This window comes from Phoenix dactylifera, chromosome 12 (assembly GCF_009389715.1).
Source record: "Phoenix dactylifera cultivar Barhee BC4 chromosome 12, palm_55x_up_171113_PBpolish2nd_filt_p, whole genome shotgun sequence".
Taxonomy (NCBI): domain Eukaryota; kingdom Viridiplantae; phylum Streptophyta; class Magnoliopsida; order Arecales; family Arecaceae; genus Phoenix; species Phoenix dactylifera.
Genome location: NC_052403.1, coordinates 2883548 through 2906236, shown reverse-complemented (window position 1 = coordinate 2906236; position 22689 = coordinate 2883548). Strand labels below are relative to the sequence as shown.

The following is a 22689-nucleotide window of genomic DNA, read 5'->3' as shown; positions in this document are numbered from 1 at the left end:
AATTTTGAATTTTCTTCATTGCCAAGGCACTAGATACTCCTTTATCAAAAGCTCTATTTAAATAGTGCCTAGCTTAATTGGAAAAGACAGTGATCAAAGCTACTTGGCTTATATTTTGCACTATTTCTTATTGGCCTGTCAACTGTTGCAGCTGCGAGGTTAATCTAAAATCAATCACTTGGGGTGTAATTGTCCGACAATCTTTCTTTGAAGTTGATTGTTTCATACTCATGGTCATGCTAAGCTGTTTAGATAATGATTAGGCATTTCTAATAGTGTGCCTTGTTTGTTCTGGCTGCGCTTTTGAGTTTGCAATCTTTTCATGCTTCCAAAATCAACAAGCCTTTAGAATTAGAAATATAATTAATGAAAATGTGACTGAAAATTTATAGATGTTCACCGCAACAGTATGACTATGGATAGAGGGGTGCTACTGAATTGGAACAACTGCTTCAGCTGCTTGTGTTCTTATTGCTTAAAAGAGGAAGCTTAGAAGATTGAAAAACTAGACATTTGGTAGAGGAGGGAAAATTTGATGTTTATGTATAGCCCATCTATTTGTTACGGAGACAAGGGAATTAGCTTACAAAGAATGCATTGGTAATGTTGCTTGTATTTATAAATAAAGGTGATGATGCTAGGCTTGGGGCACAGGTTGTTGGACTCCTGCAGCCTAAGCAGTATGAAGATTTTCTTAATGCCGGTTTTATCTATCTGGTCCTTGAAATCCAGTCAGAGTTGATGAATGTTCTTATAAGTGGATTATCCTTTTTTGGGGTTTCAACTGTCTACATTCCGAGTCATGGTTTGTGGCAGGCATTCAACTGCCCTGTTGTGTCATTAAATAGTCATTTTTTTGCTATTTATTGAGGTTTATAGCTGTAAGAGCATGACACTTTGATGTTGAACTTCATTGAGCCTTCAGGAGAACATTTAGCAGGAGATGCACCTTTCCTTTCTGCCACCAGGAGGATGGTCATGGTTTTGTCATACATGCATTTCTATGCAAAACCATGGCCAACAAAATTTCATTACTTAGATCATGACAATAAAATAAAACCCACATGATCACAGGCTAGTCATCCCTTAGTACGGGTACAGTTTCTCAATGCCTCAAACACTGTTTAGTTCATCAATGTTAACTCTCTCTAACCTCAATTAGCATTCCTCCTTTATGTTAAGTTCAAGTTCAAATAAACAATTGGCGGGCTATGATACTTTCATCTGACAAATACTTGGCGTGTATAATATTTTCTGCTTAGCAGCAAGTTTTTTACTGCCACAAAATGTTTTTTATAGAGCACGAGATTGGACTGGGGCAGGAATTTTTGCTGGACGACAGGGATACATTCACAAAAGGATGCAGGTAGCGAACTCAAGCTAAGAAATATTTGATGTAAATAAGACCTTGTCATGCAAGCATGGCCAATTCAATTGAAATAAGTATTTGATGAAATCCCATTAATTAAGATTACCTTTTTTTTTCCTCAAGCAAATTCCTATCAATGAGAAATACAAAATTCATGCATAGAACTGCATGCAACTCATGTGCTTAATGATAGTTTCTCCTAATTGAAGCTTTTTAATGAGTTAAAAAATAAAAGAAAAACAAAGAAAAGGAAAAAAAAAAGGAAACGAAAAGATGGGGAAAGAAATGATCTTCAAAATATAAAACATCCTGGAAGATGACCAACAAAACAAAGGAACGATTTACTTGCGTTTTGAGGAAGGAAGCAAGCATTCATACATCCTCTCCATTCGCGATGTTATAGCAAGCTTGTATGCAGTTTTCAAACCGGGCTTCCCAATGTCAACAATATCCTGTCTCAGGCTGCACCAGAAAAATCAAATGGACTCTACTTCAGTAAACTTTGTTCTAGATTTTGCAAATCTTCAAAAAAGAAACTTAGGAACGAAGCCACTAACCTTAGCCACTCGCCTGTTTCCTTTGCATGCCCTTCCACAGTCTTGTACAGACGATCAAGGCTATACAATACCAATCCAAACATGCATTGAGCATCATCCTCCTACATGACAAAGAAAGGGACAACCTTCATGAAGCATGTTTCAATCAGCACTTAAGTTCAGCTCACTCTGATGCACATATTCCATTCAAAGGCATTGTCTCAAAATTGTAAGCCATACAATACCTTCCATAAGCTATAAACGAACTTTTTTAATGTGAGACTGTTTGGTTGTCAATCACATGAAAGAAAGCTCAATGGGTTCAATGTGTAAGCAAATTGCAAAATAGATGTCCGTCCGCTGAAAGAAAATATAATCTTCTGAAGTGTTGATCATGGTGAGGTGAAGCAACCCGGTTTCTGATATCTTAAAACCTCTATAGAAATAGCTAGCCTAAGTTCTCAATTCAATTAGTTCTCATGTGTACAGCATGTTTACTCATCTACAAGACTAATACCAATGCTAGAGAAGGGGCTTTTTGGCAAAGATTGCCTAGGCTCAAGAAATAATTGAAAAGATTGAACAAACCGATGATGGCGTGATGCTTAACAGCAGTACTGCATGATAGGCAACATTTTGTTGATGGAGCTGCAAATGAAAGCCTCCCTAGTTGTTCTGAAGAAGGGAATCTTTTTGCTTTGATCAATGTCCAACAGACGGGAAGTTATAACTTATTGTATATAGATTTATCAGAAAAGATACTAAATATACTCTCAGTAAGTAAATACGAACATGCTTACCTTTTGTCTCCTGCAAATCACAAGCATTTCTATAACCTGTCATTTGTCTTCTTAGACATCACAAAAACGCAATCCTATTCTCCCAAATGACATAATGCCTTTGAAAACTTGTCAAGCAGATAATTCCATTGGATATGCTATGATACCATTTAAAATTCTACAACCTCTTATTACATGCTTGCCACAAGTTTCTGGACCAAGCTTATACCACATCTTTATTGTACTTGAGGTTTGAAAACTTGCGGTTCAAAATTGACATCCATTCCTAATAATTTGATTTCAACAAGTCAACATGCTGACCCAGATAGATCATGTATGTTTAGAATAGGTGGTATAAATCAAATATAAAAATATATTTTTTAAGTGCAGAATAATTAAAAAACATATAATAAAACTCAAATTCTAATTTCAAAGCTAGTTCAATTGTTAGAAATTATGAGCTTTTTAATGAATAATAACAATGTTTAAGTTCAATGCTCGATCTCAATTATCGCTTAAGACAGCATTTGAATTCAAAGACTCATAGTCCAATCCTTTTTAAAGAGAATGCAAAAATCAAAGAACAATATTTCTTCTTTTACATGGATAATGACAAGAATATCTACAATCTAGATGGAGACTAGCATATTGAATAAGATATCTTTTCTTAATCTGATTTAATGAATGGAATTACTAGCTAAATCCTCTAATATAGAAAAACATTAAGAAGTTAGAAGCCCAAGTGAGAAAGGTGAAGGGTTGACGTTAGGTTCACAAAGAATTGTAAAAGGTACGTCAAACTATGAATTGATTCCAAATTTGATTTCTAATTTTCAGGGAATTAACTTCTTAGTCACTCTAAAGTTATGAGGAATGGACGTTAAATAAATATTAAAAAAAATAATGACAATTTCATCGAACCAACTTGGATTAATGCCTAAAAGGTCAACAGTGGAAGTGATCTTCTTACCTAAGCAATTGATAAAAATAAGGTTCACTATCTCGGTACAAGACCCCGTACCAGTAACCCACTAGCACTGTGTCGATACAGTACGGAATCTTTTCAGCGTACCGACTTGGTATGCCTCCTGTATCGGGTACTGGTACTGGACCGGTTGGTACGGTACGCCTAGTACCACCCGATTTGGGCCGATACGGTGAATCATGGGTAGAAGAATACCGAGGAAAATAAAAAAAGTATGTATGGCCACCTTTATTGACTTGGAGAAAGCTCATGATAGGGTACCAAGAAAGATAATTTGGTGGGCTTTAAGAAGGATTACATAAATAGTGCATTCAAATCATTGTGGGCATGTATGTTTGGGAACTAACAAATGTTAGGAGTTATAGTATAAGTGTATTTCTAGTCACAATAGGTTTGCACAAAGGATCAATAAGCTCATACTTTTTCACATCAATAATAAAATAAACTTATTGCGAATACTTGAGAAGTACCATAGTATATAACTATATATGTTATTTGCAAACAATATACTGTTGGTTGATGAAGAAAAAACTAGATTAAATACAAAAATAGATTTATGGAAGAAAGCTTTGGATGATAAGGGCTTAAAAATCAATGGAACGAAGATAAGTAATAAGAAATGCAATTTCAATGAATAGAAATAAAAATAAAGTCCCAATTAAGATTATGGACAAGAGATACCACAAAGTGATCGATCTAGTAATGGATAGATAGATGAAAATATATAGAACAGAATTAGAGCTAGTTGGATGACATGGAGAGATGCCTCTAGCATATAACGTGATCAACACATACCCGGACAACTTAAAGGAAAATTTTATAGAATAACAATACGATCTGCAGTTTTATGGCTTAGAAAGTTAGCAATAAAGAGGGTTCGGAGAAAAGTTGAAGGTAGCAAAACTAAGAATGTTAAGATGGATTTATGGTAACATTAGAAAGGAATGATTAAGAACTAATTATATTAAAGGAGATCTGGGAGTTGCACAACAAAAAATCAATTTAGATGATATGGGCATGTACGAAGAAAATGTCAGAGGGTTTCAATAAGGATAGGTACCTTAAGTTATGCTAAAGGATGCAAGAAAAGAAGGGGAAAACCTAAGATAACAAGGATGGAGATTGCGAGAAAAGATATGCAATTGTTTGAAATAAAAGTAGAGGTCATCCTACATAGGAATGCTTGGCGAATGAGCATCTATAAAACCAAACCCAAATAGGTGGGATGAGCTGGATGTTTATGGCTATAGTTTAAGAGCTTTCAAATAACAAGGTAGTCTAACAACAAATCTAGATGTGAAAGTAATAGCTGCACATAACTAGAAAAGTTATTACCTCGATTTAGTAATGAAAGACTGTTTACCAAAACTAGCATGAGAAATTACCAAAATAATTAGCATTGAAAAACCTGTTTTAGTTGGCAAATCAAAGCAAATTGAAATAAATTGCTTTAACTTGACAAGTTAGAAACATCATTTAAGGGGGGATATGACTAGGACAAGTTTCTAAGACTTGCTATTTCATCAATCACAATCATAGTCAAAAGTGTTGATCTGGTTTTTAAACAAGTCAGCTAGCGATAAAGATCAGGACTTCAAGGAAAAGGCAAGAAAAACAAACATAAGGGAAAAACAACACCACCAAAAATATATAGTATCATTTTTTGTAAGATACTAAAATTTCTTCAAATTAGTCAGGAACAAATTGTAAAACATTATAATTCAGGAACAGCTAATTTACTTCATATTTGATTGTGGAGAAAAAAATGAAAGAACCATTCAGCCAAGGAAAAAACTGAGATAAGTCGAGAAATTTTCAATAACATCAAGAATATTGTTACTAGGGTCATGATAAATTTAGTTAGACTTATAGACTAAACCAAAATTTATATATTTTGCAAGGAAATCTAAGTCACATGGAAGTTCTACTTGCAAGCAGTGTTGCATTGATTTGGGAACGAGAGTCCAATTTGGACACATCCAAATGTTTAATTCAACAAGAGAAATAAAATTCAGATGCAGGGCTACATTAAAAAGAAAATTCATAAGATTACATCTATGTTAATATCTTAAATTGTAGCATTGAATATTTAGAAAATAGTATTATTAAGGTGTGCATTCTTCTACATATTTGCCGATCTTAAAAAGTGACCATAAGAATTCCAAATTCCAACTCTGTCAACCTCAATAATTGAACTCCGTAAGTATCTAAATTGTAATTCACACTTCCATAATTTAGCAAAAACAAATATTGCTAGCCATGTTGCATCGAAGTCATTTTTGAATACTATGAGCAAACCTTTCTTGGGCTTAGTAATATGTTTTACAAAATTCCTGTACTTCTAGTCCTTTATCATATTTATATTGCTAAAGTGGCAGAGATATAGTGAGGAATGCTGAAAACTTGTATTTTATTGGATGTATCGCAATGATATTTTTTGGTCAAATTAGCTCAGTTAGATCCCCCCCCCAACCCACAAAAAAAAAAAAAAAAAAAAAAATTCAAAAAGGGCTGCTTATATATGATCGTTAACAAATTAAATATGCTAATTAATGAGTAAGTCATTCAAACTTTACCATTCCTTGATCCACGAAAGTTTGAAACTGCATGAGTCTTTTCTCAACTTCAACCACTAAAAGCCTTCTTTGACGGCGAGCAATCCTTCCTCTGCCTTCTGCACTTTTGTCCTGGTTTATTCCAACTTTTAGTAATTAGACCGCATGTTGCACAACAAAGATTAACAATGGTGTATTTTGTTGAGCCTATAACGGAAAAAATTTTCTGCAAGGTTAGCTCAAAAGGGAAATGTGGAAACAAATTCTATACAGAATTCAATAACAATATTCTCAGCTAAATATGTGCAGACACATTATATTCTGAAATCTGAATGAAGATGCACAAGACAATAAGAAATTTACCTACCAGAAAGAAAAGGAAAAACCTTCCATGAGGATGATTCAAAAAGTGTCCACTAACAAGTTTTAGACATCGCAAGATCCCATAATGAAATCAGCAAGCCGAAGTGATGATGACAATTGTGAAAATGAAAAGTACAGAATGGATGCGGACAACAATGTTCACAGAGTGCCTATCAAATGTTATGTCGACCAAGACTAAAACGGTGAACTAAATTATATCGAGAATGTTATTGACACCCAAAAGGTGCCAAAGAAATTTCAGAGACAATAATGTTCCGGAACAGAATTTAATTGAGACGGTAAGCAATTTGAGATTTTAAAGATGTAATAACATCATATGCTCACTTGCCGAACCCATGCCCGCACTAACATGATCAGAAGAATAGAAATGAAAAATGCTGGTAGAGCTGCAAGAACTGCAAAATTGATTTCATTTGCCTTGAGAATCTGATCTAATTCAAGCATTGCCCTGTTAAACAGCAATAGCATTCAGTCCTGTGCAGAATCAGAAGTAAATTTCAACCATTCATAATCACATGATTCTCAAACAACTGGAATAACTCAACTCACGTCTCAAGATCCAGTTTCAGTTTTTGAATCTGCAAATCCACACAGTCCATAAGCAATAGCATGATAACCAATTGTAAAAGATAATTAAATTTTAGCAAAACTAAAAACAAAAAAAAGGAAAAACCTGAATAAGCATAGCACGAGCAAGCTCTCCACTAAGAAGATTTTGGAGTGGATGCATCACCTCCTTCTCATATCTGTCCTAAAGGCATTTACAAAATGAATCTGAATGCAAATAATTATGGTACATTATCAACAACTCGAACAAGAAAGTACTTGACAATTTGGCCTTAAGTGATAAAATTAGTAGAAGTCAAACTGAACGATAACTTCCATTTAGCGGTTAAACTGTCACTTATTGAGAACGTCCAGTTGCCCTCGATAGAAAGAAGCATGTTTCGTTTGATTGTTTGCTGATGAGGTGATGCAAAGAATCTGAACTTGTGGTCTCTCAAACAACTACTATATTATGTGCCTTATATGGAGCGATGAAAAATCATCTACTACTAGTCTAATTCTAATTATGATCCATGTTCTTGCCTCAAGGTTCAGGGACATCCTTTGGGCAGTTGGCAAGGCATGCTATTAACTGAGTACTTATTTCACCAATATCGATAAATCATTCAAGGCATAACAACTAACACTTGATGAGAGAGAGGGGGGGGGGACAATTGTTCATGCACCAAGATAAATCTCACAGTCACAACACCATTGATGATGCATCCTGAATACATCATTCATAATTTATGCAGTATATTCCACATCATTGTAAGCGATAAAGACATCCTGCAAGGCTAAATATAGTTCATGCCTCCAAGCTAAGAAACATCCTTTGGGAAATCAAAGGATGCAGGCTACCTAAAAGTTAATTTATTATACCGATATTGATAATGTACCTAAGATGTAATGATGCTTGCCAATACTTCTTTGACCAAACAATATAGCTGAGTGATTTATGCAACAAGAAATACTGTCATAAATTGGGTCCACCTTCCTGTCCCATCACCTATGAGCCCCCGGGTCACTCAGGGACCCAGGATTCCAAAAACCCCATTCAACCTGTTCAGTCAAACAATTAAACCACTTGACCTAGGAGCAGGTCAACTCCGTCTCCACCCGACCAGGTCATAGGCCAAAAAATAATCAGGAAAAGCAGCGATAGAAATGAGAATCAAAATAGTGATGAAATAATTTTAATAAGTTGTGATATTCCAATAACCATAAAAATAAAATACTTTCTCTTTGACAACAAATGAAAATATTCATTTATTATTTTATACATATTTAAGAGTTTCCTATTAAAATAATTAAAAATATTAATAGTTTCATATATTTTCTTAATTATATAAAAATTTTCTTACAATCTTTTTGCTAAAAACTCAATGATCGAATTATTATTGCAAATTTTTCATGTTTTTCACTATTTTCCTTTTTTAAATTTTTAATATTTTCTCTGTTTATGAGTATTTGTTCATTTTTTTGTTTCTAATGCCGTGGGTTAATGGAGTGACCTGCAGTTGACCCACGCTTGAACTGTTAAGCAGTGACCCCAATGACTAAACGGGTTTGTCCGGGTCATTGAGTTTCTTACAGTGGTTTAACCTCTAGGCCATAAGGGTTTCCAAATAGAGTTAATAAGATAGTTACCTGGAAATATGCTTGGTTTAGTAAAAATTCAGTATTTAAGTGAATAAGGGCATTCTCCATGGAGACAAAAAATCAAATCATGTTTGAAGTGTGATTTACTTGAAAGTGTTTACACGATTTTTACATCTACATTCTTCTGAACTTTTGGTTGATTTTTACTGGGCTCAGCATCCAGACCATGATAGTTGCTGCCTTGAAGGCTTATGCCTTAATTTACACTTCAGATGTAAAAAACTTTGTGGTATGCTTATCAAACAGTGTTATAGGCAGGAAGAAAAAAAAATGGACAAGAATGGAGTCATCCTGGTCTATGCTCAGCAGATCGAATGTATCAAGAATAATATAGGAATAGAAGTCAAACTCAGATCTTGTTGAATTTGGCATGAAGGAGAGACTCAGACTGATATACAAATAAACAAATAAAATACTATGTTGATATGAACAATTGAGAATGAAAAATATTTTAAAATAGTTATATGTTATGGTAGCAATAGGCAACAAAATAATCATATGTTAAGTGCAGGAGCATAGCATATTAAACAAACTAATATCATATTCTTGATCACAAGAGAGATGTTTAAAGGGACAATAAAGTGAAACATCGGAGAAACAGAAAAGCAAATCCATAAAAGAAAGTTTAAGATAGATAATTGTTTTGGCGAGAGAGTCAGTTCCTTGATAAATTGCACTTGGCAGCTATTTGTTAAAATCTTAAAAGAAATTTGTCACCTTGCCATGACTATTTCCAGCATTTCCTGATCCGGTATATTCTCTGGTAGCTTTTGACCTTTTGTTTGCTCACAGAATGCCAACAACATCCTACCAGGGATAAATAATTGAAGTGAGAATAAAACACAAATTTGAAAAGAAATTAGATGTGCATTTACTGCAAGTAGAAAATATAGCATTTCCAGCTCTAACATCAAATCGAGTCAAAAGATATCCAGCTACAATGACCCTAAATTCATCCATATTCCAAAGGTAGCAAGTAAACCATAAAGCAACAAACTAGGAAAATGGTGTAGTTGCCTATAACTATTAGCTTCATTTCCAAAATGCATTGGTAATCGAGGATCCAAGATTTCAACTCTATAACTGAAGGTTGCGGTAATATTAACAGTGAAGTGAATCGTTGCTTTCTTCCATGATTTTTGATAATGATCAGCTAAGAGGATGCAGGGCTTGCTATTATGGATGCACACTTCTTTTCGAAAATTCCATTGGATACTTTTCTTTCAAAACAAAGTGTAAAACACAGAAATAAAATTATAAGGAACCTCAGCTAGTCTGTCTGATGCACCTCCAAGACTCTTTACCAAACTGTAGGTGAAAATGTTGTCAACTATATGTTTCTAACCGCCTCTATGATCATTGATATAATGTCAGAAGAACATGTATAAATTTCATTTTTATTGGTAAATGTTGTTTAGTCAAAGATAATCAAATGCAATTATATACATCTCGGGAGAAAAAGAGATAAAAAATAGTGAGTATCAGCATCAACAGCCTTTTTAGATGATACCAAAAACCAAATGGAAGATCTAGTGTATTTTTAAATTTGGCATAAACTGACAAAAGTTACTGATTCTAGTCTACTTCAAAAATGATAGTTGCGAATTTTAAAAGGATTCTACCCCCATAAATTTCCATTAGTTTTCGTTAGGTAATCCTGAGTTTCATTAAAGCAGCACTACACGTAGGTCTAAGAACAAGCATATGCCTTCCCCCTCTCACGCACATATGTATAGGTGCACCATGCATACAAGCATGTATACATGTGCGCATCAATTAGTGGATTCTTTTGGTCGATTCACCTCTCACACTAAATTTGTATCTTCAGATCATCTAGTGTTCATATTTTACTGGTGCATCAAAAGCATGCAACAGATAAAAAATCTTCTTTTGTTTTCAGTTCTTTAACTAAATTATTGTTAACAAGAAATACCCGTTTTCAGTGTCTTAATATCTTTTCTTCCTTGTTCGTGATATGTATATTTTCTTATATCCATTTACAGTTTATATTCACCCTTATTGACTGTGAATATAATAACTTACATTGTTTTTACATACAAATTCATTGAGTCTTACTTAAATTTCCACGCATATCTTTTCTTTCCTCAATAAGTTGAATACCTCAAATAAATAAAAGTAGATTAATTTTACTGTATATCAGAAAGTTCATGTTAAAAATGAGGTCCTCATAATTTCATTAGTATCATCATATATGCAACAAATTTTAATTGTTTATCCTGTCATAGATGCTATAAATAATATGTTTACTATTTTTGTTTCACATTCCTACTCATTTGGTTTAGCTCAATTAAAATTCTTCACAATAAATGATTCTCCTGTTACTTAGTTCCTATTAATATTATCCATTTTTATTTGACAAAGAAGAAGCTATATTTACGTTATGTTGGGTTATTGTTCCTCTCAAATCATTTCTATCCTTTTCTTATTATTCTTTATCTCTTTCTTTTGAAACCTTGAAAATTTCTGTGTAAAAAATAGCTTAAATTTAATGCATTTTCTTTCACATTAAATTCATTTTTATCAATTTTACGAGAAGGAAGAAGAGTAACTCTTTTTGATGATATGAATCTAACAGCAGATCATTTTTTCGTAAAGACCCTCAACAAAAAGACTCTAACAACTTACTTGACACTTTCTCTCTATTATTGTTCAATTCATTAATGTGAAAGCTTAAAAATGTATACAGGGTACAAGGGTGTGAAAATTCAATGATAAGCATGCCTCTAACATTAAGAGCACAATATGATAAAAATTTAACAACTTACATGCTACACACTGACATGTATGTACTCTACTAAAATCAACTATAAATTTGAGACTTTTAGATGATGATATGAAGAACATGATATGAATAGGATCTTTTTTCTTTACATTTTCTCATCATTCTGTAAATTTAGTTTTTATCACTAAAAAAACACATTAAGTGCAGATCTGAAAAGCCACCAAAAAGAAAAATAAACTGTTATCACTTTATTTTTTCTTGTCATAATTTTCCAATCTTTCATGAAGTGAGCCGGCATATTATTTTTATGTTCTTATCTACATAAAGTCCCATAATCTCCAAAATGTGCTTTCTCACAACACATACATGTGTTTCATCCTTTGCATCTTGGCAGGTAAGTGGAGCAAACTTCAAACATCATGGTTCTCATTAGACCCATGGACTGAGTTAAAACATGGTAATACTGAGGCTTACCTGTGCAGGGAATCTTCAGTCAACTTCACCTCGTCAACTTCCATCACACCTTTATGTCTCCTCCTGAATGTCTCGAAAAGCTCATCTCTGATGGAAATAAGCTGTGGATTCAGGTTAGAATATGATCAAAATTTCACCATCAATTATGCAAAAAACCCATTTCACATGTGCAATATCAAGGAAATTCAATGGAGAAACAAAGTTCTAATATGAAATGGAATACAGTCAAAATGGTGAGGGAAGAGAATGGCACTATATGAAAGCACACCATTCAGGGTAAGGCTTCTTCCACAGAAAGTGGAAAAAATAATGAGTTATGTACTAGATCAACGTGATGGCAAATGATAGAACTCCCTAGGGAAGAGACAATGAATTTGTGCTCTTTGAAACCCACAGTTACATGAGGTCCAACTATACGAGGAAGGTCTAGATGACTTCAAGATACTTTAGACAACAAAAGTAGATTGAAAAAAAAAAAAAAAGATTTCCAAGAGGACCAATCCATGGTTTAAATGGTAAAGTGACTTCTTTTCATTATTTTGATATCATAGCATGTACAAAGCCCATGCTCATCTGAACTCTTTATGGCATTAAGAGAAATTGCAGTTGTCAGTGAAGTCTCAGGAAACTTCATTATCGATTTTCACTCAAGAAAAATTGTAGGGATGAATACTGGATCTGACAATCCTATATACACATAATTGCACAAACATTATATATGCATACCTTAAACAGCCATAACCATACATGCATCTGCACATACATATACAGGCTCGTACCAAATTTATACACATGTCAATACCACAGACATGCCAACAGACTCACAATCTTCATGGTTCAGAACATCAGATAAATACTTGTAAATAATCTTGGAAAGTATATGATTTCCTGCTTCAGTCACAATAATCGACATCCAATTTTTTTAATAAGTTCTATACCTAATTAAAATACTTACTTTACCATTTATCAAGAAAATAAAGATCAATCTCAAGAGGAAACAAATTTTAGGCATGAACAAAATCATCTAGTGCACACCAGGATGTTATGTCTGAAAGTACTAATATACCAGTGATGCATAATTCATTCTGTTCAGGATATCTATTAGCAGAATTTATTTTCAAGAATAGAAGTTACGAAAGATTCTTAATACCACACAAGATCCCGTCAGCATCAAATACTAACAGTTGTTCAAAAGAAATAAAATACTTCTATTAATAAGCACCTAAGCATGGAAATCTTACTGGTTGTTCCACATGATCTTTCCAAAATCCAGCTGTTGATTCTTTTGCTTCACGGATCCAGTTGTCAATGTCAGAGCTTCTCATCAAACTACTGTGATGCAAAAGCCAAATTGAGCATACTGAGAGGCCAATTGCTCCACAGGTATAATGCAACCAGTATAAGGTCATTCTCCTTGGTTTTTGACAGCTGGAAAGCTAAAATGAACAGTAGAAATTTCTCAGCTAAGAAAAATTTTATCAGAGCTTGGAGACAGCTTAACAAAAATCCAAAATAGTATAAAATACCCAAGCAATCATAGTGAAGTATGAATGATGTCATTGGAAATCATTTAATAATTTACATCTTATTCATGTTCAACTCTCTATTATTTAAAAAACAATATGAGAAACCACAATAGCAAAGCAGAAGATAGTAATCTCTTGTGGAGCCAAAATTTGGCATAGAAAAGTCAGGATACATTAAATATTGATGTAGCAGAAGGCTCCTTGCACAAACAATATGATTGGATGCTACAGATGATTCACAAACATTTATATTACCTACATTTTTTGCAGTTCTAAGCCTCATGTTAAGTCTAGAGAAAAAGGATTGATACTTGTCTATTTAATTCTATAAGGATACATTAAATATTGATGAAGCAGAAGTCTCATCACAGAAATAATATGATTGGATGTTACAGATGAAGCACAAACATTTATATTGCCTTCATTATTGCAATTCTGAGCCTCATGTTGTCCAGAGAGAAAAGATTGATACTGGTCCATTTTATTTATATTTATAATGGATACTTCCAAGTCTGTCTCCACCTCATTGAAATGGTCACTTTGAAGCAGTCCAATAATTCTATATGTTTCTATATTATATGCATAACAAACCACCAATCTTTGACACAAATGCAATTCTCATGAACTTAGACAACATTATAAGAAGAGAAACACAAGATGAATGAAATATTCTAAAGTGGAAGCACATAGAGCTATTAGGCTAGCCTCTATTTTATTTTATTTTTTTTGGTGAAAACGCAATTTATATAGCTCTAACGTGAGTACATCCTGCCAAGTCAGAAGAAAGTAAAAAGTACAATGATAGCGGTAAATCTACTATGGACGTCCAAAATATCTCTCCGGAATGTCGCGTAATAAAGGAGGCGACCCAGTCTGCTGCCCTGTTCGCCTTCCGGAACACATGTGCCATCTGGAACTGACTCCATAACCAGCCTGCGAGTCTCACGAATAAGAGGGTGACCATCTCCATACCTATCCGCACCCAGAATCCAATCGATCACCATCGATGAGTCCCCCTCGAGGTACACCCGCTCGGCACCAAGAGCCCGCCTCGCGTAGGAGATACCCTCCCAAGCTGCCCATAGCTCTGTCCCAACTGCAGTAAGTCCGGTCGTACGGCATCCCCCGGCTGCAACCAGCCTGCCAAGATGGTCTCGATCACAAATCCCACACCTCCGGACATCCTATCCATCAACATACTGCCGTCAAAGTTTATCTTGAGATGGCCAAGGGGTGGGGGCACCCAAGAAACAAGGGCGAGATACTCCCTTCTTACTAAAGACACTCCCTTCTTTACTAAATACAACCTCTAGATACTCTAACCCACACTCTCTCACTATAACTTTTTAGGGAAAGAAATCAGAGTGCATTAACCAAAAGTTGTTGATTTAACATCTTTTTTGGTGGTTGTTGATTTAACAATAGTAAGGTTGCTCCATTTTTACATGTGTATCGCAAGTTTGAAACATGTAAATAGCCTTTCCGCAAGTAGGGGTAAAGCTACGTACAACTGATCCTCCCTAGACAGCATAGTAGCAGGAACCTCGTGCACTAGGCCACCTTATTGATGGTGCCATGGCGGGCCTTGGCTCAACAATAAAGTTGCTCCATTGTGACCTGGGTGACATGGGTTCAAAACATGGAAACAACCTCCCTGCATGTAGGTACAAGGTTGCGCACATGTGACCTTCCCCATACCCCACAGGGTACTTTGTGCACTAAGACGCCCATTTTATTGATTTAACAATTTAAATAAAGAAACACTCTGATAGGGAAAAATCAAAACACCAAAACTCCAAACACATCGCCAGTCATGTACAGTGTTTACTTTGTCAATTCAATATGTTATCTAATTAATCCAATTTGTCAATTCATAACCTAGCATCCAAAAAATTCTTTAGGAAAAATCGGTTTATATACCAAATGTCCTTTTTTTACATCCTAGCACATGATATATTATAAAACACTATGTTGTGTGCATAAATATTAAGCAGCCAACTTAGTATAGCTGGTCCTCTAACTTCGTAGAAAAGGAAGAGCAGAAAAAGAAAGAGTTGCAGTTCTTACAGTTTCAACATTAATCTAGTTATCAACCTACATATATCTTACTAAAGAAGGCAACTATGTAAAAATGTAAAAGAGATGTCCACTTACAATGAAAGATAAATATGAATCCATTTTTTGAAGATTTTCATAAATCAAGTTGGTAGCGTCCCTTATTTCGGTATCAGTCCACTGTGATCTTTCAGGGTCTATTTCAGGTATTTTTTCAAAGAGAAGTGCACATGAGCTGCCCCTTTCTGTGGAGAATGAATTACCACTCTGGCACCCAAGATGAGGTAATTAAGAATTAGAGCCAAGAGCTAGTAGCAGGATGCCCTTTTTTCTCAGATTTTATATAATTGAAGTGTTTGGGATTAGTAACAAAAAAAAGGATTATGACAAAGTTAGAACATACAACCTTGTAGATTTCACGTGGATGGCATACTGAAGCTTCCAGTTTTAAAAAGAGGCTATTGATGGTAACCAGTAATGAAGGCAATGACTTGTCGGAGTCCTCTGTCAACACTTCTCTGTATTTGTTTACCTCCAAATGTACCTACAAGAACAACCAATGGTAGCAAGTTTATGATATCTAACAATGGCATTTATCAAGAAGAGAAAAAGGCTCTGGCTTCATAATTCATGCACTAGACAAATGGCACAAAGAAAACAAAAATAAAACAAGGAATATTTCAAATGAGTTTCAAATGAATATTTCAAATGAGTTTGAAAGAAACCACCTATAAGAACAAATTCAGAAAAGCCAAGTGTTGGCATTGACGTAACTGTAAGCATAGCAAAATTGAAAGAATTAAAGGTATCTCTACCATCACAAAGGTAATAAATTAACAAATATGTTGGGATCATGCTAACCTGTGCAAGAAAGGTGGCCAGGTAATGTTGTAGGCTTGTTAAGACAGCTATCTTCTCAGATATCATATCTGATGCAGAACAACATAGATGCTGTATTGGGGACCCATCAGTGACAAGTCTATTTATCAGTTCATATGTTCCATCAATAAATGCTCGTGGTCCTCTTTCAAAGATCATGAAGTATATTTTTTGAGTTCTTGTTCCCTAAGAAACAGAAGAAATTAAAATTATTCCAACAGAAGTTACAGGAAAGTGAACGAGTTGGTTTGCAATATTAAATACATTAGTTATATTGACTGAGAAAGTATAGAGAATAAATATCACCTCAGCCCGGGACTGCCAAAATACCAGACTCTTCTGAATATTATGCAGACAACACAGGGTGTGTTCCATAATATCTTCTAGTATAACAATTGCTCTGGATGCTTTTGCTGCAGTCCTGCAAATATGGAGTTTGCAATTAGTTAGCATTGTGTAGTCCTTCTTCACTATGATGCAGCTGTACCAAAAAAGTGTGCATTATTTAGTTAAATGCACTATGTGAATTTTCAGCAGCAAATTAGCTGGGAAAACGGAAAAATATTTCACATTTGTGTATTATATCAGTAGTATATGTTCAGTTTTGACATTGCGTTTGGTAATCATAGTAGTTCTGCAATATAAGCCACTAGATAGTTGAAAAACTTTTATACTGCATCTTGTTAGATATCCTTTTTTTCCTTTTTTCTTGCTTTTCTTTTTTGGTGGAATGGTAGAAGAATACCACATGCGTAGACTTGACCACGGTTCGGTTCTAACCGGGGAACCGGATCGGAACCGGAACCGTGTCTCACGGTTCTTAATCAAACCGGAACCTTGAGAAATATGGTTCGGTTAAGGTTCTAGGTTTGATGGAACAGAACCGGAACCGGAGCCTTATTTTTTCTTTTTTTTCATTTATAATAAAATAAATTAGTTCCAATTTTATTTAATGTAACTTATTATTTTTTAATAATGTTATCTAGTTGTATTATTAAAATTTACTTTGATAGTTAATAATAAAATGAGGTACAAATTATCATTTTGTATTAATTACACAATCTATTTGTATTTATAATTTTTTTCTAAATTAATTACACAATCTATTTTTTTCAAAATTTTATAATTTATGTTGAAAAATCGGAATCGAAACCGTCTAAAACTGGAACCGGAACCGGCGGTTCTAGAACCGGAACCGAACCGACTATTTTCGGTTACGGTTAAGGTTCTAGATTTTTGTGGAACCGGAACCGGCGGTTCCAGAACCGTAGTCAGGTCTACACATGCGGTTATAATGATCACAAGTAAGGTTGGTCACATAGAAGGCGTATGCCTTACAACCCACAAGGGATACAAAAGGTCCTAGAATTTAACACAATAATAATGAAAATCCCAAAAAGAAGGCAGTAGTAGTTAGATACATCCTACAAATTACAAATAACTCATTACAATCAAAAAAACCTACATTGAGATACACCCTATAAGCTTATCTTAAAATATCATGATGTTGTGAAATCCTGCCCAAGATCTTCAGCTTTGAACATCATTTACCACATGATATGAGGAAAGATCAAGCCATTCTCCCTTTCTTAACAACAATAGAGTAAGTGGGTAAGCTCCCTCTCTTGAAGCACAAATCAAGGAATCCTGCATTAGCAACATCCCTCACAGCATCTACCTATCTTTTCCACCAAAGGCAACCAAATCCTAAGGTTAGAGAGATAAATGCTATTAGAATGTCAGCCATATAATATGTCTTATAGGTTGTTTCTTGATGGTTTGCTTCGCCATGGTATCTTATAATCTAACTATAACAACTTAGGACCTCCCCCAAAAAGGCTAGCCAAGAAGGTATTATTTGAGTTCTTTCGCCCTGTATAAGTAACAAAGATCTACCTAGTTCATAGCCTATGTGGGACTAAACACATGCCTGCACGGGTTCTCACATGCTCTCCCCGTTTAAGCCTTGGAATCCTCGCCGGACAGCGGGTCCAAATCCAATCAAATCTAATCACAAGCAAACACAATCACCTATGGTCGGCCCCAAAAGGACCCGTTCTGCAATGTTCCCCAATCCACATAGGCCATTGGCTTGGTTCATTCTACTACCATTTGTAGCAATCCAAAACCTCACCCAAAAAGGCTAGCTGGAAATATTATTTAGGTTCCTTGGCTCTATATAAGTATCCAAGATCCACATAGTGCATAGCCGATGTAAGTAAATACATGCGTGCATGGGTCCTCACACTAACGTTACCTCATATAAACTTTTTTCTGACATAGAATATGACATTTTATCTCTTCCCATGATCATAATAGCTTTCTGATATCACAATCATGGTTCTTCTAGAGAAAACTTGGAAAATAAACTCTCCTCTCTCTCTCTCTCTCTCTCTCTCTCTCTCTCTCTCTCTCTCTCTCTCTCTCTCTCTCCATTCCACTTTGCTTAGATGACATATGCCAGAAAAACTCTTGCAGGAGGTCAGGGCACAAAAAAAGAGGAAAAATCTAGCATATAAATAACAAACAATACAATGTAAGGATCAGCTGAATATCATCAAATCAAAAAAAAAAAAAAAGACAAGGATACAATATAAGGGCAGCTGAATTTTAGCAGATGAAACAGATAATAAGACACATTCTTGACATTGGCCAGAAAGAAGGTCTTCAGTTCTTTTATCTATAATAATTTAACAGAGGCTTAAAGCAGAATTAGCATGTAACATTCAAATATAATCTCCATATCGCATCTCTAGTATGTGGCTGGAGTTTTCAATTCAAAATCTTTTCCTCTTATTTACCAATAGTTATAATGCACATTGGCTTTCCGATAAGGCAAAGAAACCATGACAAGTTCTGAGTACACCTACCAATGGATTGTATCTAACTTGGCTCCACTCTGAGTCCAATCTGATTAAACCTGATCTTCTATGTATTTGTTGATCCAAGTATCCAACAAATCTGATAATTACTTGATTTGCTAACCCAACTACTAAACAGATGTGACTTCGGTAATGCTCGGCCAACCCAATCACCCCTACATAATAAAAGCTGTGTCCCACATCCCCTTCCGTATATATTGCCACTTCTTCAAAAGGATCGTCCTCTTATTTATACAAAAGTGCCTGCTGTTTTCTCTATGTTGAAAGCGATCAAGATGATCAGCTGAAGGAGAATGATAAACCACAAATGAAAATGAAGGGAGATACGGCATTAACAAAAGGAAATAAAAGAAGAATTGGACTACACAATAAAAGAAGGATATTTGGTAGAAGCTCTAATAATTCCAATACAACTATGAACCATCCAAATCGAAGATCCACAATGCTGGTTTTGATCTGCACCTCTAAAAATGCATAAAAATAAAAATAAAAATCATATTTTTTAAAGATCTCTAACTTATATATCAAGTGAGTGTAAAAATGGATGGTACTAATTATGGTAGTGTGCTAAAATGCATGATAGGGCATTTAAATTGAAAATATACCTTGTTGATAATGAGCTACACATCTTAAATGACTGGTTATAATGCACATGGAAATGCACATGACTGTAAAAGATTTTAGGTTTAGAATTTTAACTAAAATCTGAATTCTAAAAGACCTAAAATAATTAACTGAAAATTAGCTTTCTTCCTAATGCATTATATCTCACGTTCACCTCTTTGTTCAGAACTATCTCTTCCTCCCTTGAAAGTTCTTAGAGCCAGATATACTACAATAACTTTTTTAGAAGTTTACGGAGTCCCTTCTACTATAGAAGTCCAACATGTTTTCTTTTTGAAAAGAGCGAAATCTAGTTAGGGTTATTTTTTAAATTGAAGAATTGGGAAATTAAGTTGCTTTTTTATATAGTTTAAGGATGTATTGATCAGAAATCAATATGTTCAATGCTTAAATTATTGCAAAACACCATTTTGCCTAACAAAAAGATAGCAAAAGTTGGAAATCCAATCCAGGAACATATTTTGATTCATTCTACCATGGATGGTGGGTAAATCTGTTTTCCTCCTCTTTTGATCATTTGAATAAATATGGAAATACTGATAGAATATAAATCCTGCATCATAGAAGAAGCACAAATTTCAAGCCAAAATAAATAGTGAAAATGAGAATTTAAAAAGATCTCAGTATTAAACCCTAACTTTTAGAACAGCAACTCCCAATTGAACATCTTCGATCTAAGTTCGACCAAACCAATGTGAGGATGAAATCATTGACTGCTCCGTGTTCTTATAAAACTACAGAATGGACAAAAGTTTTAGTACTAGTTTCCATTATCATGTTCTGTGGTCTCAAAAGTCAAACAACTCCTGCTAAAGTTTCCTCCATTCAATGAAATTTACACTTAATAAATTTAAAGCAATTTGTGATTAGTTTTTAGTCAACCTGATGATTGTATTCACCCTTATTCAGTGCCACATTATGTGGCACGGAATAGTGATTGATAGTTTCACAAATTTTCATGAGGCAATGGTAGTGAAAGCATGAAAGTGGAGGAGAAGGTTAGGGTAGAACTGGTTGCACTGAAGAATGATACATCCATATTATGGTGTAAAACTTTCCTAAACAAGAAAGGTTAAAGTCAGATACAGGAAAAGAAGAAACAAGAAAGAAAGATCAAGGTCTTTTACCTAAACCAGCTACAATTCAGCTATTAGGCCTAAATTATCTAATATTAAACTTCCCAACGCTAATACGGAACACTAATCAAGAAAATCATTACAGATTATAACCATTCAACTGAGATTGGTCCAATGTCTCACTGAACCATTCACAGCAGGCATTACGGCATGTACTGATCGAGTCAAATAAAATTCCATTTATTTGGCACATTCTATAGCTAATATGTCCAAATTTTGAGTCATTCTGCGAAGGGAAAAAGGAAAAAACGTATATTCCACTTAGTAGAAAAAAGCAACAGGTAAAATATAATCCAAATATCTATATAATTCCCAAGATCAAGATCTTGTTCGGTTCTTGCGTTAATTTTGTTCTTGGAGACGGCTTATATAGAGCAACAAAAGACGAGGAAGAGGCGAAACGACTTACAGAGAGGATTGGATGGCGTCGGAGTGCAGCGGAAGCGGGAGGCCTGGCTTCCGCCTCCGGGATCGGCCGCGGGACCGAAGAGGGAAGAGATTGGAGAGCTTGGCGAGGAGGCTCGAATCAGGGGAGGGGAGGTAGCTGAGGAAAGCTCGCCAGATTCGATTGGGATAGGAATGTATTAGGGTTTCCGAGTCAGGGAGAACGTCTCTAGGGTTTCCAGGGGGCGAAGACGCCATGGCTTTCTTGTCGAAGCCTTAGGGCTCCTGAAAGGTCGGACTTGGAGGGGACGCCGGGAACGGGTATAAGTAGGTTCTGGTTCAGCGTCCTGAAATTAGATTAGTGCTGCATGATGAAAAATGTCACTTTTTTTTTCTTCCTTTTTTTTTTTTTTTGTGAAAGAGAGGGAGAAAAGGGGTGAGGAGAACCTCATCCGCATAGCAACCTCACACTGGGCCTCCTCCCCTTGTCCTCCACTGGAGCATGTTCGATTCGGATCGCAAATTTCCGCGCGCCCTCCCCATCCGTGGTTACCCACATGTGAGTACGTCATCCCAGCACCACTTTGATTGCCAGCAGACCCGTAGCGCTCTCACCAGCAGCGTCCAGGCGTGAAGCATCCGGTCCCCGAATTTAATTAACGCTCACGCATTTCAAACCTAGATAACTCTGATGGAAGACATGCCCTATTCCCACTAGGGTACCACCTCGGTGGTATGTCACATTTGAGCCATCCTTATTCTTTCTTTGAGATGGGAATAGATATCACATTTCCATACAACTTATTCCTGTATTTCATAACTCAATTGGATTTAGGAATTCTGATTCCTATAAATATAGACTTCCAATAAGAAAGGGATAAAACCATTTCTAAAGAAAGGGTTTGGATATTATTTTCCCTAACCTTAGGTATATACCCGCAAACAGTAAAAATATATTATTAAATTACTTATTCATTAAAAATATATTACAATAATTTAATATATGATAAATAATATAATATTATATATATATATACACACGATATTATGTTATTATTATGTTGTTGATATTAATATTTTATAAAGTGTATTATATTAAGAATATGCAGTATTTAACTTTTATAATTATCACCATTATATATTGTATCTTATATGTTATATATTATTCAA

At 35.0% G+C, this 22689-nt stretch overlaps 1 protein-coding gene across 2 annotated transcripts; it reads right to left on the bottom strand.

Annotated features, from left to right (window-relative positions):
* Positions 1-1446: 1446 nt before the first annotated feature.
* LOC103705055 (protein DGS1, mitochondrial-like) lies at positions 1447-21858 on the bottom strand. 2 transcript variants are annotated; one of them, XM_039132300.1, is made up of 15 exons: positions 21545-21657; positions 19364-19658; positions 16800-16914; positions 16476-16679; positions 16021-16158; positions 15714-15881; positions 13275-13469; positions 12034-12134; positions 9534-9623; positions 7282-7354; positions 7158-7186; positions 6933-7056; positions 6246-6356; positions 1927-2027; positions 1447-1831 (listed from the first exon to the last, which is right to left on the bottom strand). In XM_039132300.1, exons 3-15 carry the CDS (start codon positions 16866-16868, stop codon positions 1711-1713), a joined length of 1524 nt encoding a protein of 507 aa, XP_038988228.1. In that variant the 5' UTR covers positions 16869-16914; positions 19364-19658; positions 21545-21657; the 3' UTR covers positions 1447-1710. The 2 variants fall into 2 exon arrangements, with proteins under 2 accessions (XP_038988228.1, XP_008786869.4); XM_008788647.4 differs by lacking the exon at positions 19364-19658 and having other exon boundaries at positions 21545-21858.
* Positions 21859-22689: the final 831 nt, after the last annotated feature.